Source organism: Thalassophryne amazonica, chromosome 14, assembly GCF_902500255.1.
Source record: "Thalassophryne amazonica chromosome 14, fThaAma1.1, whole genome shotgun sequence".
NCBI lineage: Eukaryota > Metazoa > Chordata > Actinopteri > Batrachoidiformes > Batrachoididae > Thalassophryne > Thalassophryne amazonica.
The window spans coordinates 18624512-18642891 of NC_047116.1; the positions used below are offsets into that span (position 1 = coordinate 18624512).

Sequence of the window (18380 nt, forward strand, 5' to 3'; positions counted from 1 at the left end):
TTGACCTCTCTCACCATTTTTGCTATTTTTTAATCCCATAACTCCACAGAATTCAGACATAGATGGTACAAACTATACCTTTTCGTAATCTTTATGATCAGACAAATATGAAATACCTTTCAATATGATTGAAACATTTTTAAATATTGTCCCGTATGTAATTCTTCAACTGACACCTACCTGGCCGCCTATGACTAAGGACTATTTGTGCCAAATAAGGTGATTGCATCACCATTTGAAGGATTCCCCTGTAAAATAGTTCTTGTGCGTGAGAAATTAAAAAGGTAACGCTATGTTTAAAAAAAAAAAAAAAAAGCTAACTAGCTTAACTTCTGCGCGTGTTATTGGGAAGATACCGGCATCCAAATACATTAAATCAAATCAATACCTACTGAATAATAGGAATAAAGTTACTCCCAGACACGGCGACGGTACACAGCTGATCTGCATCATGTTTGTCCGTTTCAGGGGCTTCAAATCACTTCCACACAAAACGGCGCTACCGCAGGCTAGCGTGCTAAGCTAACGTTAGCAAGAGGCGAAGGAATTCAGCAAGATGGCAACGTGCTGCTCTTCCAAACAAATTCTTGAGGTTTTCAGATAAAACGGCGAACCATTTATACGCGTACCAACGCTCTGTAATTATTTCTTCACGCCTTCAGCACTTCAATGCCGCTAAACAGCCTGACAACAGAGTCATGTGACCAGTCTAAAGAAACAGCCAGAAAAAGCACGTGCGGTAGAACGCTGCAGCTGGTACGGCAGCCCACAACGACCAAACTTAATCAACAGGTGTCAGAGTTGAGTATAAATGCTTTTGAAAATTAATGTTCTAAATTAATGTTAAATGACAGAAAACATTATTGTTTATTGGACAATCTATCACTAATCCAAATTGCCACACACTTTCATAAGTTGTGTGTTTTTCAGAGGATTGTATCCCATATAATCTCACAGAAATTTGATTTCTAAATATTTTCCCAAAGAGGAAGTGAACAAGTTAAGAAGTAAATATATAAAATTTCCTGTCTCTCCAAAAATAAAGGAAGTTCTTTTCAAAATGAAATATATCCTTCCAAGGAATTTCTGAGACTTTGGTTTTGAAGAGAATTACTGCACCTTTTGTGAATGTGAAAGAGACTGTTGATCACTTGTTTTTTGACTGTATAGTTGTCAGTATTTTCTGGAAAGGTTTTTATTTCTGATGTTCATCTAATTTGCATCTCTGTCTCATCTGGACAAAGAGAATGTCTTATTTGGTGTAGCTATAGATGATAGACTGCAAGATTGAGGTTTGAATGTTCTATTAATGATGGAGAAGTTTTTCATCCACAATAACAAATACATGAAGACCAAACTAAACTTCAACATTTTTCACAAAGAATTTCTGAAGAAGAAAAATGGTAGATGAAAACCTAGTGTACATGTAACTTTTTGTTCTTTCTTCTTTTTCATTTTTTTTTTTTATTCCACCAGTACCTTTACGTTTTACTGTGTATTTTATGAATGTCTTTTATGTTTGGATTGTATTATTGATGTTATTTTGTTATTCTTGAATTGCCAATAAAGTTGGCGTATAAAAAATATTTGTTTCCCTACGCTGACGTCACATACCCATAATTCTGTGCGCAACACATCCACGCTAAAGGTGGCAACAACTGGAGTTGTCATGGAAACGCTTTGCCCACTTGAAGGGGTTTTACAGGTTTTTACTGTAGTATTTTAATACAGTGTCGAGAAGGTGAGTGCTGGCTACATTATTGGGGATAACGTCACTGGGATAATGTCATATAGTAAAGAACTTGAATGTTGAATGTCGTCAAGTGTGTTTTGGGCTTGCTACAAACTTACTTCTGATTGGTGGGTTGTATGTCACGTGATATGGATCATTTCATTTAGCGTCAATTTTGGTTATATTTAGTGTACAATTTTGGTTCTATACATTTGTCCTATTGCACACCGCAGGCTCATACTGGCAACGTCGCTTAGCTTAAAAACAAACATGGCAGGGTTTGTTTTATTGATGGCACTTATTCTTGCAACAAAAAACAAATCCAGTAAACTGTCTTGAGGCATTTGCAGTATTCGCTGGGACGCCTCTACCTGAAGTACAACTGCTGTTGGATTAAGAGGTCCACAAATTTCTGTTACAATTTTTTTGCTTGACTGAGGAAAGCAGTCAGCAATTTGTACACGAAGAAGTCAATGCACAGCATCAGGTACGTACTACATCGGCACATTCATCAGGATTGTTAGGCGTTATATAAAACAAATAGTAAATGTATTTTCATTCATGCAATGGTAAGAATATTCTTACTATTGCACTCATAAAAATTCGTTATTTGTATAATATTAGCATTGTCTGCTTGTCTGATGCAGCTCTCTTGCAGTAGGTTAGTCATTTACATCAGTTGTCTGTCCAGACAAGTGCTAAATCGTACTTACATTATGATTGAAGCTATGGTCACATTAGCTCCAAACGCTGGCGACACACAGTTGGTTTTGTCGCTTGATGGATGTTCCCGGGAAGTACACACTACATGTCTGTAAGATGTCTTGTAAATTACTTTAGAGGTGTTATCAGGTTACAAAAAACAGTATTTTTAGATTTAGAAATGTGAATTTCTTGGTAACTTTTACAAAATATGTGAGAAACATATTAGATTTATACCGAAACAACTGTTTTGTAGCATTTTCTGCCATCTTTGATTATTTTGTTTGAGCGAACGACCAGCTACTGTGTCGCGTCATTCAGTATTTGCGTAAAATAGACTTCAGGTCTATTATTCGGCCTAGCTGGCAGAAGAGCAACTGTTGCCTCTTGCTAGTGGAAAACGCCCACTCTGATGGAAAATGGATGACAAGCCGTCGCATTGCTTCTGTCGCTTGCAGCTAATGTGACCATAGGGTCAATCTAGTGATGTCCTGATTGGTATCAGCCTGATGAAAACAATTTTTTTAACTGCCAGTCAGTGCTTATCACAGAGCCGCAATACATGTTTTAAAAGTACATGAACACACTAATTCACTTTAAATGCAAAACAAGTCTATTTTAGTCACACAGATCTATGGTGCACGTCAGTCTCGATGTGTTTCAAAGCGCGGTACCAATGCAGGAAAAACATAAGTATTACATAGTTTAGTATCGGGACAGCCGCCTATCACTTGACCTTCTGAACCTGTGTATTTGCTTTGGACATGCTGTCACCAGACAGAAATGCTGCATCAGTCTTCACCTCTCTCACATTTTACTGGTTGACTGTTAACAAGCATTTGCAACATTCTATACCTTTGCGCTTTGTTGGATTCAACCGCCTGTCTAACAACTTATTTTTTAGGTGGCGGTGGTGCCAAATTTGCAGATAAAGTTGTGTTTTTGAAAGTTTCTTGATGCTTACACTTTCAGAATTTTTTTTTTTATAGTCCATAAATTTCTGAATTGCACATATATCCATCCAACAACAAGACCGGCCTTGAGCCACATTCTCATTTATTATAATTTTCTTTTGTGATATATACAGTTATTTTCTAAACTAACACACCCACACGGTGTGTTTTATTCAGCAATTCAAAATGAGTCTAAAAAGGCAACAAATGTTTATTGGTAGTGAATATTATTAGAGTAAGTAGGTATACAATACAAAATGTTTGTACAGTTATAGTTTTCTTGTGTTTCTTTATTTGTTGACAGGATCAAAGAGCTTTATGATGTGTCAACATGGAAATAATAATGAAGCATTTAATTAAGTAATAACTACAGTAATTATACAATAAAAAAGGATTCCATATATTTGTTTACAAATTAATACATCAATCCATAAACAAATAGACTAACTTATAAAGTAATTCATTATTTTATATTTTAATGGGAAATATTTTAAATTAAACTTTATTTAACAAGGTTAGTCCCATTGATATCAAGATCTCAATTACACAGGAGACCTGGACAGTTATAAAGTTTCTAATCCACCTAACCTGCATGTCTTTGGATGTGGGAGGAAACCAGAGCGCCCGGAGGGAACCCACGCAAACACGGGGAGAACATGCAAACTTTACACAGAAAGACCACAGGTGGGAATCAATCCCATGACCTTCTTGCTGTGAGGTAACAGTTCGAACCGCTAATCCACTGTGCTGCCAAAGATGAATTATCACAAGAATTTACAAATCAAATATTCATCGTGTCCATCAATACATTGTTCAAAAAGGAATTTACAGAAACATTAAATCTAACATTAAACAAGAGTCATCAGGACGTATCCCTCCGGTCCCCACAAATCAGGAATACAAAGTTTCAGTGGATCACCCAAGTACACACTTATGCTAAATATGAATGAAATTGGTCAATTGACTCTTGAGATATCGTGCTAACTATTTGATTTAGATGAGATTAGATTAGTTATAACTTTATTGACCCTTCCCTCAGGGAAATTGAGTTTCCAGCAGCATTGTATAGCAACACACAGGGTAAGAAGCACACAGTGGCAATGATAATATCTTGAATATCTTGCATATCGCGCTGTGACCATGAAATTGACCCCAAAGTCACTGTAATCGACTGGTGTTGGGGGATCACCCAAGCAAACGCTTATGCTAAATATGAATGAAATTGGTCAACTGGTTGTTGAGATATTGTGCTAACAAGCAAAAACAAATGGATGGATGGACATGTTGATGGCTATACCCCCCCCCAGCATTTCATAAGGGGGGGAGGATAAAATGGTGATAATTCAGTGTTTAATCACACTATCCTAACAAAGCAAGCGGAGTCACAAAGAAAATAAATATATCTTGCATGATGTGAGTGGCATGAATCACTGTGCGTAAACAATAGCTGTTGGTTTCTATGGAAACCGGGGGGGGGGGGTGCTACAGGACCATCAGGTCCATTACCCCTGGATCCGCCTATGCTAATTGTCCATGAAGATAATGTGATGTGGTTCTGGATAGTAATGCAGAGCTGTCACATTTGAACATATACAGGGGAGCGAGGGGTCACGCCTATGACCCGTAGCAAGAAATTAAGAGACCCAGTAAGTTTCCAAATGTCTTCAAACCCTGTGATGTTGTGTCACTGCTGCAGGGAGCACAGAGGCCGTGGGGCCTCGATGACACGGGTGATGTTGAGATGAGACAACTGATCGCGCAGGGTTGGTTGGAAACAGTCGGATGTGACAGTTAGTGAGATCCGTGTGGGTGTTGAAGTTTGTCAGATGCTGAAAAGTTCACGCTGAACGGAACCCAGACTCAGTCCACTGGTAGGTAGAGTTTCAGTTCAGCCACTTCCTGACATCAGAGTGAGGGGAAGCAGCAAAGTTAGACACCAGGACACACAGAGAAAAAAATAATCATAAGAAAAAAATAAATGGCCTCACTGCGGATAAGTGTGCTTGTGCTGGCTGTTCTTATCCTGCCCGTATCCACCTCCACGGGTAAGTGAAATAAATAAAAATTAATTAATTAATTAATGCCATAATGGGTTAAATATTTAACAAACAACAGCTGAATTTATTTCAAAGCCATCCTGTTATAGAACCCATGATATTTGCTGTAGCTTGTTCAAAAATATTTTATAGATTCCACATAACATAAGAAGAGAAACAGAGTAGATATTTTTGTGGATCTTTTTGAATTTTTGCTAAAATGCAAACAGCATGTGACTTTATTTCAGTGCTGCAAAATGTGTCTTTATTTAAAACACAGAAATTACAAAATGTTGAGAAACTCAGGTGATGATGCAGAAATTATAATATGATGCATATTAAGTTCTGAAACTCAACAGTATTACGTTGCTGTATTGGTATTTGCCTTTTTGTGCAAGATAAAATATCTTTATGACCTCTGCATGAATAAGGTGTGAAGTATTAACAAAAAAAAAGTTATTTTATAAAATCATGTTCTTTTCTCCGAGTTTAGAATTTTTTTAATGTTCTTCAGTGCGTTTGCAAACATTTGACATTCTCAAGACAATATGTTGGAATTTAAGGTTAAAAAACAATTATAAGCAATTTTAAAAGAAATAACAAATTAGATAGATATTTTTATGATGATTTATAATTTAATCAATCAGATTTTAAAGATATGGTTTAAATACTGCTTAAATAATTATTGCTACTCTTTTTATTTCCAATATTCTTTCTTTTTCTTTCTTTTTTACTTTTCAGTGAATTTTGACTTTAATACTTGCTGTGATTGAGTTAAATCACTTTATCTTCACGTAACACATTCTTGGCATGATAATTTAACAAATTGAACAATAATTTGAAAGTTTCTACTGCCATTTAAACTAACAGTAGGCAAGACAAAGCAATTTTCTTTATAGAGCAATTTTCTATAAAAGAAAACAGCTCGTCATCAACATAAGATGTTCTTTGATGGGTGAACAAATACGTTTTTCTTAATTGTGAAAGTGTTTGAAATATGTCCTGCAATTTATTGCTTGATTTATGTTTTTTCCTTCTCTTTTTTGATGAAGATGATTTAAAATTTAATTAATCAGAGTTTAAATATATGGTTTAATTACTGCTTAAATAATTATTGCTACTTTTTTATTTCCAATCTTTTTTTTCCTTTTCAGTGAATTTTGTCTTTGTTAGCTGCTGTGATTGATTTAAATCACTTTTATCTTCATGTAACACATTGTCATTTAAACTAACAGTAGGCAAGACAAAGCTATTTTTATAGAGCAATTTTCTATAAAAGAAAACAGCACGTCATCAACATAAGATGTTCTTTGTATGGTGAACAAATACAAGGGGTTTTTTTTTATTGAAAAATGTCCTGCAATTTATTGACTGATTTATGTTTTTTCCTTCTTTTTTTTTCTTTTTGTGTGTATGTTTGGGGTTGGCAATTTGTCACCTGACATTGAAATGTACTTTTTTAAACTTAAAAGAACTTTAACAGCCAGTTTGTCTTTATTTGTTTGTCTATTGAACAAGTCAGGAGACACAGAACATTTCCAGATTGCTATATTTTGTCATTTTTAAAATTCTATCAGTAACCAAGAGAAAGTGTAGTGTAGTTTTGTTTAGCGCATGCTCACTTTAGAAACACAGTGATATTAAACAAAGCAAACTTGTGAAGGAAGCTTCCAAAATTGCTAAAATTGGACCTATAGGGCAGCTTTGGCCTGTTGTTTCCACACTTTTAGCATAATGGAGGAGTGGCACAAAGAAGGACTTGGTGAAAGAGAAGACATATAGGCAGACTCAAGCCAAGATTTCACCTGTTTTTGTTTAACAAGTTCTACTGTGTGCAGTCTTGCCTGTGAAGCTGTAACCAGTGAAGCAACAAACAAAAGTAGCCCAGTAACATTTCTTCAGTCACTCCACTGAAGGTTGTTGTCCTTTAGCATTATCGCTGTGGCGGAAGTTTCCCTCAGTAGTCTGTTTTGTTTGCTCTCACTCTTTTTTGAAGAGTGTGCAGTGGTGGGCACAATTCAGGTAATTAGTTAAGCGCTAAAAAACAAAGCTAACTTGACTTTGAAAATCAATAGCGGATCAGTTAGCTTCCACTACATTTTGTTCTGCAAAATTTAAGTCAGCTAACATTTAAAAAAAAATACAATTTAACAGTCAGAAACTGTTCTAAGCGTGAAATCATACATGTTTGTTCATGTTGGTGCTTGTACAACAGGGGAGGGTCCACTGGTCCTAACCCCTTAATGATGTTTTACAATCCAAAACTGATTTTAAAGTTCAGTTTACAAAAATAAAACATATCATTCTATTGACATACACCATTAATCACCTTTACTGTACTGTTGTCTACAAATAATGGTAATTCGCCATAAATAATTTTTTAGATTGAAGCAGCAGGACCTTCGTGGCCGGGACGACGGTGGGGATCGAACCCACGCGGCTCGCACAAAAGACTGTTCCTTTACCAGGTCAGCCAAAGGGTAACTCCCCGTTAGCCAAGCTAGCGGGAACGTCTTTTCAATTGGGACCCGGGACTTTCATTGAGCTACACATCTCCCCACCATTTTTGACTTCGTCCCGAAGTCACAGGTGCATGTTAGCATACTCTGTGACCCACATCCTGTTCGTGACGCCAGATTGAAGCAACAGGACCTTCGTGGCTGGGACAACGGTGGGGGATCGAACCCACGCGGCTCGCACCAAAAGACCGTTCCTCGACCAGGTCAGCCAAAGGGGAATTCCCCTTTAGCCAAGCTAGCGGGAACGTCTTTTCAATTGGGACCCAGGACTTTCATCCCGCTACAATTGTTATACTTTTGTAACATTACTTAACCTACTTTAGTGCAACATATAGACTGCCATAAATGGAAAAACAACTTCAATATGCTCTCTTTAATACTAGGACTAGTGGAACTACTGTTTATCTTAGTTTTTCATTTAATTATTTATATCTTGATCAGTGTCTGATTTTGGCATGCTAAACCTTTGTGGGAACCTCCATGTTGTACGGATCAACAATTTCAGGGTTTTGTAGTTAAAAAAAAAGAAGACAAAAAAGCTGAATTCACTTAATAAAAATTAGTAGTTAGCGGTAGCTTCAGATGAGCGATTTATTAGATTACAGGAATAGCGGTTATCAAAGCTAACTTTTATCTTAACTGTGGCCTGTATTTTCAACATAGAATTTTAAAATTTATTAATTGATTCAATTGCTCATAAGAGGAAACACTCTGTTTATTAAGTTGATATTTTGTGTGTAAGATGTTGCAAAATACCCCGAGCTGTGGCTTCCAGTCGTGACAAAAATATTCCATAATACACTTTAAGTATAACATGAGTCTGTTCCAGTAAAACGTTTTAAATTTGCTGTGATGCATTGACTGTAACGTGACACACCTACAGGTCAGATGACGTCAGAAAGCATTTTTAAATTCAAATGGAGTGATCAGAAATTTTTTTATCAGCAGTGATAAAACATTTTCACATCACAACTTCTGTGCACAACCAAACCCCCAAAAGTCATATACAGGAAAAGCATATATGTTCTTTTTATTTCCGGTCACAGAGGACTTGCACAATTCTGTGACTGGCAGCTATGTTGTTCTCCATTTAAAAGGCACAAACACACCCAACAGCAAAATGTCTATTAAAGGTGTGTGTGTGTGTGTGTGTGTGTGTGTGTGTGTGTGTGTGTGTGTGTGTGTGTGTGTGTGTGTGTGTGTGTGTGTGTGTGTGTGTGTGTGTGTGTGTGTGTGTGTGTGTGTGTGTGTGTCTCAGTGGTTTTAGCCAAGTAGTATGTCTGTTTATGTCAATTCCAGAATGTTACCACACGAAACAATATATGAAAACTTGTTCTGCACATACGTACACAGTATAAAAGGCATCACATCATGTTCAGTTTGTGTAGATGTGGGGCTAAAAAGTTGTTCTCTATTAACTCAAAGGTGAGTTGACCATCAGGTCTTATCTCTTGCATGGTGACATCACTTTACCTGGAGAGTGTCCGGTACGTTGGCCAAGACCGTACACCCCCCAGAACACCCATTCAGTATTTGAAGACACAATTTAATAAGAAAAGTCTGAACAATTTTATTCCAACAAAAATGAAATGTGAGGGTTCGCTCAGTTGGTGATACAAGCACCAGATTTGTTGTCTTAAAGTCATTTTCTTCAAAAAAGCCGTTAGACACTTGAAATTTTAAAATGGCGGCCATTTTTTCAATATGGCGCACAAAAATATAGCCTGTTTGTGCAAATAAAACACACTGGCAAGCAAATATACCTACATGATTATGGTACTAAATCATTAAATGTGATGCTACTCGTATGATTCAAATCATCTTCATTTTTAAAAGTGATATTTCTGTGCAGTGAACCTATTTTATCTACCACATTGTTAGAAAAGATTAGTCGATACAGAACCCCGTGCTGAGTTACGCGGCAGTGATAACCACCAGTGTGTCCAGGTTGTGCTTGACAGACACAGTTTTTGGGGGGTATGATGTTGAAGTCATTGTTTTGTTTGTTCAACATTCCATTCTGGAAGTTTCCAGTCTTCATGTATTGATATGGGAACAAAGCAAAGTCCATTGCAGAGAATTTCTGTGTGTGGTACCCTTAGCTAGTTTAGCCCACATGCTGTTTACTGGGGTGTGGCCATTGCCGTGCACAAGCAACTACTACACTATTGCATGTTCTGCAGCATAAAAGTATGAAAATATTGCCTGAAGTTAATTTCAAATCCCTCCCTCGTCCACAGTACAATATTTAACAGGTACAACATTGAAATAAACCAAGATTGTGTAAATATTTGACAACAATACACATTTTGGAAAGAATGGCCACCATCTTGAAAATTGAAGTGGCTAATAGCATTTTTTGCAAAAGTAGACCATGACACACCATTGTACCAAATTTGGTGCTTGTGTCACAAAATGCAACATTCTTATATATGCATTTATCTGCTGCATTATAAGTTATGATGTTACAATCATAAAAAATAAGTACTTATATTGTGCAGCCTGATACATGACAACAAAAAAACAAAGTCAAATATTGTATGAATAAAATGATTGTAAAATCCTAAGTATAATCTGAACTCCTGAAAGAAAATCAGGAAAATACCTCAAAGAAATTATATACCTCTAAAGTTTAAAAATACTCACCCATTTTATATTTATTTGTAAATATTATCAGCTTTACATTATTTTTTACAAGTTTTCACAAATGTGCCTAAAACCTTTGCACAAAATCGGCAGTGTTAACACTAGAACGTGTCTATATGTAGTATGCCCACTTTTTTCATTGTTAAAGTAACACTAGAAAGTGTCTATATACAGTATGCCCACTCTTTTCAGTGTTAAATCAACACTAGTATGCCCACTCTTTTCAGTGTTAAATCAACACTAGAGTCTATATACAGTATGCCCACTCTTTTCAGTGTTAAATTAACACTAGAACGCGTCTATATATAGAATGCCCACTCTTTTAAGTGTTAAATCAACACTAGAAAGTGTCTATATACAGTATGCCCACTCTTTTAAGTGTTAAATCAACACTAGAAAGTGTCTATATACAGTATGCCCACTCTTTTCAGTGTTAAATTAACACTAGAACGCGTCTATATATAGTATGCCCACTCTTTTAAGTGTTAAATCAACACTAGAAAGTGTATATACAGTATGCCCACTCTTTTAAGTGTTAAATAAACACTAGAAAGTGTCTATGTACAGTATGCCCACTCTTTTCAGTGTTAAATCAACACTAGAAAGTGTCTATGTACAGTCTGCCCACTCTTTTCAGTGTTAACACTAGAAAGTGTCTATGTACAGTCTGCCCACTCTTTTCAGTGTTAACACTAGAAAGTGTCTATGTACAATATGCCCACTCTTTTCAGTGTTAAATTAACACTAGAAAATGTCTATATGTAGTATGCCCACTCTTTTCAGTGTAAATTAACATTTTTGCAAGTGTTACTTTAACAATGCCAGTGATATATTAATGCTAGCAGTGCTAAAGTTAGCATTAGAAAAGTGTTAATTTAACACTGGAAAGGTATAGCCACTTTCTAGTGTTACTTTATTTTGCAGTGTAGACATGTTGTACTGTAAATAGATGTTAATAAAATGTGCAGTTGTTTGCATGCTATGTCAGCCTGCATTTTCTGAGTACTACTACTACAAATATTTTTTCTGAACATGTCTTTTAGATCGTTATTATGTGACTGACCCAATCACCTGCTACATTCTGGACGGGGTCCTGATCATTTACTGCATTGCTGCCACTGCGTTATACATCAGGGAAAAGGTGAATTACAACACAACAGATTTCAGAGTTTAATAATCGTATTCACCCCAAAACACCCCCCCCCCAAAAAAAAAACAAAAAAAAAAAACAGACTGAAGCTCCACAACGCAACAGAAGTACTCACAACACAAAAACACGATTGTGCCCGGCGCACTTTGCAGACGTCTACGGTTCAACGCATTGGAAATACAATGAGAAACTAAGAAAACATGGCGGTCTTAAGAGTAAAACCATCAATAAAATAAAATAAATAAACTTTCTTAGTTTTGCTGACCAGGTACAACTAAAGATAACAAATCATTGTGTCAGTGTTTCCGTTGTGGTGTTGAGCTTTGCAAAACCATGTGTTTTTGAGTGCAGTGTGGAAATTTGCTGGTGACACTTTATCAAACGTAATTTTTGCATCTGCTGCAGGTTCTGCGAGATCAGAAGGTGTTTTATCAGATCAGAAAGAAAATGTTGTAAAAGTACAAAATGCCAAGGAGTTTGTTTTGGTGTAAATATGAACATAAATACAACAACAAAGAAACAGTAAAAAATATGAACATGATCCATAAAAAAATACTTTTTTACCCCACTGTGTGTATATATATTTACATACACACACACAGTGGGGTAAAAAAGTATTTAGTCAGTCCCTGATTGTGCAAGTTCTCCTACTTAGAAAAATGAGAGGTCTGTAATTTTCATCATTGGTACACTTCAACTATGAGAGACAAAATAAGAAAAAAAAATCCAGGAAATCACATTGTAGTATTTTTAAAGAATTTATTTGTAAATTATGGTGGAAAATAAGTATTTGGTCAATAACAAAAGTTCAGCTCAATACTTTGTAACATAATCTTTGTTGGCAATGACAGAGGTCAAATGTGTCCTGTAAGTCTTCACCAGGTTTGCACACACTGTAGGTGGTATTTTGGCCCATTCCTCCATGCAGATCTCCTCTAGAGCAGTGATGTTTTGGGGCTGTTGCTGGGCAACACAGACTTTCAACTCCCTCAACAAATTTTCTATGGGGTTGACGTCTAGAGACTGGCTTGGCCACTCCAGGTCTGCTTTTTACGGAGCCACTCCTTCGTTGCCCGAGCAGTGTGTTTGGGATCAATGTCATGCTGGAAGACCCAGCCACGTTGCATCTTCAATGCTCTCACTGATGGAAGGAGGTTTTGTCTTAAAATCTCACGATACATGGCCACATTCATTCTTCCATTAACACGGATCAGTCGTCCTGTCCCCTTGTCAGAAAAACAACCCCAAAGCATGATGTTTCCACCCCCATGCTTCACAGTAGGTATGGTGTTCTTGGAATGCAACCTAGCATTCTTCTTTCTCCAAACACGACAAATTGAGTTTTAACTAAAAAGTTCTATTTTGGTTTCATCTGACCACATGATATTCTCCCAGTCCTCTTCTGGATCATCCATATACTCTCTGGCAAACTTCAGATGGGCCTGGACACGTACTGGCTTAAGCAGGGGGACACGCCTGGCACTGCAGGATTTGAGTCCCTCTCTGTTTAGTGTGTAGCCTTTGTTAATTTGGTCCCAGCTCTCTGCAGGCCATTCATCAGGTCCCTCCATGGCGTTCTGGGGTTTTTGTTCACCGTTCTCATGATCATTTTTGACCCCACAGATGACATCTTGTGTGGAGCCCCAGATCGAGGGAAATTATCAATGGTCTTGTATGTCTTCCATTTTCTTGTTGATTTATTCACACCAACCTGCTTGACTATTGTAAATTCACTCTTCCCAGCCTGGTGCAGGTCTACAATTTTCTTCCTGGTGTCCTTCGACAGCTCTTTGGTCTTGGCCATGGTTGAGTTTGGAGTCTGACTGTTTGAGGCTGTGGACAGGTGTCTTTTATACAGATAACGAGTTCCAACAGATGCCATTAATACAGGTAACAGGTGGAGGACAGAAGAGCTTCTTAAAGAAGAAGTTACAGGTCTGTCAGAGCCAGAAATCTTGCTTGTTTGTGGTTGACCAAATACTTATTTTCCACTATAATTTACAATTAAATTTACAATTTACAATTAAATTCTTTTAAAAAATGCTCAAAATGTGATTTCCTGGATTTTTTTTTTTTCTTTCTTATTTTGTCTCTCATAGTTGAAGTGTACCTATGATGAAAATTACAGACTTCTCTCATCTAAGTTGGAGAACTTACACAATCAGGGGCTGACTAAATACTTACACACACACACACACACACATACATATATATATATGTATATATATATACACGTCTTTATTTTATCCCACAGAAACGATTGAAGCGAGTGAGTAGTTTGTTGGGGAGTTGTGGGAAACCTTGCGTATGCGTGAATTTTTTCCACCCCGCAGAACACATCAGGGACCATCCACATGGAGATGAGTTTAAGAGCATCCACAAAAGTTTTGTATTGTATCAGCGTTTTGTCCACATGGAACCGCTGTTTTCAGAGCCCGAAAACACTACTTTTTGAAACCTGGTCCCCGAGTGGATAAATCTCTGGCGAGTATCTGGGATACTGCACCTGAATCATGTCCATTATATCAACGTATTTGGATTGACACGATTCCCAGTCAACATTCTCTTGTTGTTTAGTTGATTTATAATCCAGTGTGACTTGAAGCAGAAGTTCATCTTGATATGTGTACGCGCCACACCATCTCACGAGCCAAAATGACTAAATGATTGACAGAATAAAGACTTCGGTCATTGATGACCATCATGTCATCATTCATGAACTTGCAGATGAGGCGGGGATAAGCACAGGTTTGTTACATTCTAGTTTAATGGAGGATTTGGGCATGTGGAAAGTGACAGCAACATTTTTATCGAAGCTCCTAACGGCAGAGCAGAAGCAACTGCGGTGAGAAGTCTTGCATGACAATGACTTCCTGTCATTGCTGGTGATGAGACACGATTTTACAGGTGAGACCTGGAAACCAGATTTCAGTCATTGCAATGGAAACATCCAACATCCAGAGAGGTCAAAGAAAGCACAGCAGGGGCACAGCAAGGTCAAAGTCACGTTGACCATTTTAACTCCCATCGATTTGAATACAAATTTGTTAATGTCTGACACATGGACACAACAAGCGACAACCATTAACAAAACATAAACAGGACTATACATGTTTAAATATATATAAATTGTTACACATGTGCAGCCTGTTCATGTCCTTTAGAATTGTTGTTTTCATGAAACACTATTATAGGTCTTTAATGTACAAATGCATGTCCTGCTTCACTAAAATCTATTTATGAGGACTTGAAACGCATTTATAAGTAGACTACACGTTGATGGCATTTGACCTTTTTGTGTGTTACATTCCAACAGCTCCAACAATAAAAGCAAGAAAATGATCTCACTGCAGAAAACATCTCCAACGTTCCACTTAAAACAAGATATTTTTTACTTTTATTACTGTAAAGGAAAGAAATGTTTGATCATGAAAATGATTCTTAATTGCAGCTGTTACAAATTATCTTTATGTTGTCTTCCTGCTCCAGATTAAAAATCTGCCACCTTTGTATGACACCGAACCTGTAAGTCTTCGTCCTGAGTTTGACTTCACATAATTTGCTCAAAATTTGTTGTAATTAAAAAATATTGAAAAACTTTAGAAGGTTGCCTTTTTGGTTTGCTCATGTCAGTTGGGTCAATAGTTTAACAATTTACGATACTGTACTATAGTTTTGATTAACTTGAAATTTCTGTTTAAATTAACTCACAAACTTAAATTTAGTTTTTAAAATGTTAGTTTGGTGAAAAATAAGCATTTGCAGTATTGCATATTCTTTAAAGACTAATATTACCTCAAAAAAGAAGAATTGATGGACCAACGTAAAGTGCCACATAAATATGGCATAAATATCACTTATTAAAGTAATTTGGATCAACTAGTTCATGTGATCCTGTGCACAGATACTGGAGGGGGCTTGAGAGTGTGTCAAATCTGTCTATACATGTTTTGTGGACTTGAATATGGTGTACGAACAGGTTCCCCGAGGTATCCTGTGGGGGCTGCTGTGGGAGTACGAGGTACCGGGGCCCACACTAACATGCAATCCGGTCTCTATATAACTCTGACCTGTTTGCAGTGACTGTTGGACTCCACCAGGGCTTCTCCTTGTAACCAATCTTGTTCATGATTTTTATGGACAGGATTTCAAGGCGCAGTCAGGAACTGGAGGGTGTTCAGTTCAGTGACTTCAGAATTACATCTCTGCTTTTTGCAGATGATGTGGTTCTGTTGGCTTCATCAGAATGTGACCTCTGTTGCGAGTGGAGTGAGGATCAGCCCCTACAAATCTGAGATCATGGTCCTCAGTCAGAAAAGGGTGGATTGTCCCCTCTGGGTCGGCTGAGAGTTACTGCCCCAAGTGGAGGAGTTCAAGCATCTTGGGGTCTTGTTCATGAGTGGGGGTATGATGGAAGGTGAAATCAACAAATGGATTAGGGCTGTGTCTGAAGTCCTTTTGATGCTGTACCTTCATGGTGAAGAAAGCGCTGAGCCACAAACAAGGTGAGGCTCTCAGATTAGGCACCTATCCTCACCTGTGGTCATCAACTGAGTATTGACCAAAACAACAAGGTTGCAGTTACAAGAGGCGGAAATGAGATTCCTCCATCAGGTATCTTACACTCCTGGACAGGGTGAGAAGCTCAAATACCTGGGAGAGCCTCTGAGTAGAGCTGCTGTCTCTTTGCATCGAAGGGAGCCAGCTGAGGTGGTTCTGGTGAGGATGCCCTTCTCTCTAGGGAGGTCTTCCAGGCACGTCCAAACTGGGAGGAGGTCCTGGGAAAGACCCAGGACATCACATCACTTCTTTATCATAAGTTTAAGTTGAACAAAACCAGTTATTTGAGATTGTGAACAGCAGTTTTAAATTGGTCTAATCTGACATATGACATTGAGTAAAATGAACTAAACTGACCAAACTTTTGCTCTTGAACCACAAGTTCGCTTTTGAACAGCCTTAATCCCGTTAAAACATTGTTCGCACTCGTCTCTGAGCACTCACTTTTTTACAACACATCCTGTTTTCAAAACATCATTGAAACGGAAACACAAAGGTATCGACAGGCTGCCAGCAGCTGACCTTTAACTTGCTGCAAACCGTGCCATCATGTTACAACATATTACTGTGGAGATTGTTAAATTTCTGATTTACTGTAGAAATTTGTCCATAGGGCAGATTCATTTGTTCCAAAACTAGTATTTTGTAAAAGGATGTTACACAGACACAGTAATCATCAAAGACAAGTACAGTACTTAAGACTTAATGTCTTAATACGACTAAGGTTGTGGAAAAAGTGAACTGATCCTTCAAAAAATGATCCAAGACACACACACACACACACACTATATATGTGTGTTGTAAATGTACAGATTTCAAGTTTACTACTTTTTATTTTCTCACTAAGCATAAAGAGGATGCAGGCATCTACCAGGTGAGGATAAAACACTTACCACCACATTTGCCCTTGAAGGATGAAGTTAAAATTGTGCAGCTCTGATGTGAGATGGCTTTTTTTTTTTTTTGTAATTTTGTAGGACCTCAATAGACCCAAAGATGCTGATCCTTACCAGGTGCTTCAATCAAAAGGAAAAGTAGGTCTCTCATATTGGAGGAAAAACAAACTTTTTTAAAATCATGCCATTAGTAGTTCTACTATCTAAACTGTTTTATTAACCTTCAGGCTGGCAAGAAAAAAAAATCCAAGGTAAGTAATAACTCGATTTCATGTGCGGCTATTTTTTTCCCCACGTTATAGAAATAACATTGCAAGTTCAGACTTTAACATTGTGCATTTTTCCCCCCGTAGTCCAGAGAACCGAAGGATAAAGAAAAGGACGCCTATGAAACTTTGATGCCCATCAGTCCACCTCAGGCTCCACAGTGACGTCATAAGCAGTCGTTTTTTTTAATGCAACACACCGTCATTCAGCTGCTAAATAGCGCCCCCTAGAGCATGGTTTCCTGCACAGTTTGAGGAGCCAAGCAGCTGTGAGCCTTTCTGATAGTGGTTTTGTGCATCTCCTTTAAATATTCTTCAACATCCTGACAAAAGTGCATCTTTACTGGCTTCTGTTTCAAGAAAATTTCATGGTGTTATGTGAAATATTTCCACTTTACTGAAAATATCTCAAAGTAGGATGACACCATAGAAAATGTGTATTCAATTCAACCAAAAATTCAAATATCCAAACAGGATGGGCTACAGTTTGTCATCTTTCTGAAATGCTCTTTTTTTCTGTTGCAGTGCTTACAAAAAAAAAACAAAAAAAAAACCTGTCATCCCCCCCATCCCTGCCCCATTGTTCATTTTCTATTCATGATATACATTGTAACCAAACCTAGTCTCCCTTACGTTTGAAATTTTGACTAATCTAATCCCATAAATTCTTATTTATGCTTCTTTTTTGTCAGGTGAATGCCAATAAAATAAACTGCTTATTAAAACACTTGGAAAATGGTTTAATGATGTTTACAACAAAAGAGAACTGTACAGTTTACAGTAAAAGATTATATTTTTGTGTATAAAAACAAAAATACAGCAGACAAATGCATAAAAAAAAATCTACTATGTATCCTGATTCACATACTTAAAACTCCTACACAATCTTTCAGTTTTACGCCGCCACGATCAGAGGTGGG

General features: G+C 37.3%; 2 protein-coding genes across 3 annotated transcripts in view; one reads left to right on the forward strand and one right to left on the reverse strand.

Annotated features, from left to right (window-relative positions):
* The window catches only part of lamp1b (lysosomal associated membrane protein 1b), a 7669-nt gene extending 6948 nt beyond the window's left edge, over positions 1-721 (reverse strand). The window contains exon 1 of one of the 2 annotated variants that reach the window (XM_034186338.1): positions 393-721. In XM_034186338.1, coding sequence (XP_034042229.1) covers positions 393-453 — 61 coding nt within the window. In that variant the 5' untranslated portion in view covers positions 454-721. The remainder of the gene's footprint in view (positions 1-392) is intronic. The other variant, XM_034186337.1, reaches the window with a different exon arrangement.
* Positions 722-4881: 4160 nt separating this feature from the next.
* On the forward strand, positions 4882-18320 carry LOC117524539 (T-cell surface glycoprotein CD3 zeta chain-like). Its single transcript, XM_034186339.1, has 7 exons — positions 4882-5432; positions 11632-11729; positions 15228-15263; positions 17146-17172; positions 17276-17332; positions 17422-17445; positions 17548-18320. The coding sequence occupies exons 1-7, from the start codon at positions 5366-5368 to the stop codon at positions 17623-17625; spliced, it is 387 nt and encodes a 128-aa protein (XP_034042230.1). The 5' UTR covers positions 4882-5365; the 3' UTR covers positions 17626-18320.
* Positions 18321-18380: the final 60 nt, after the last annotated feature.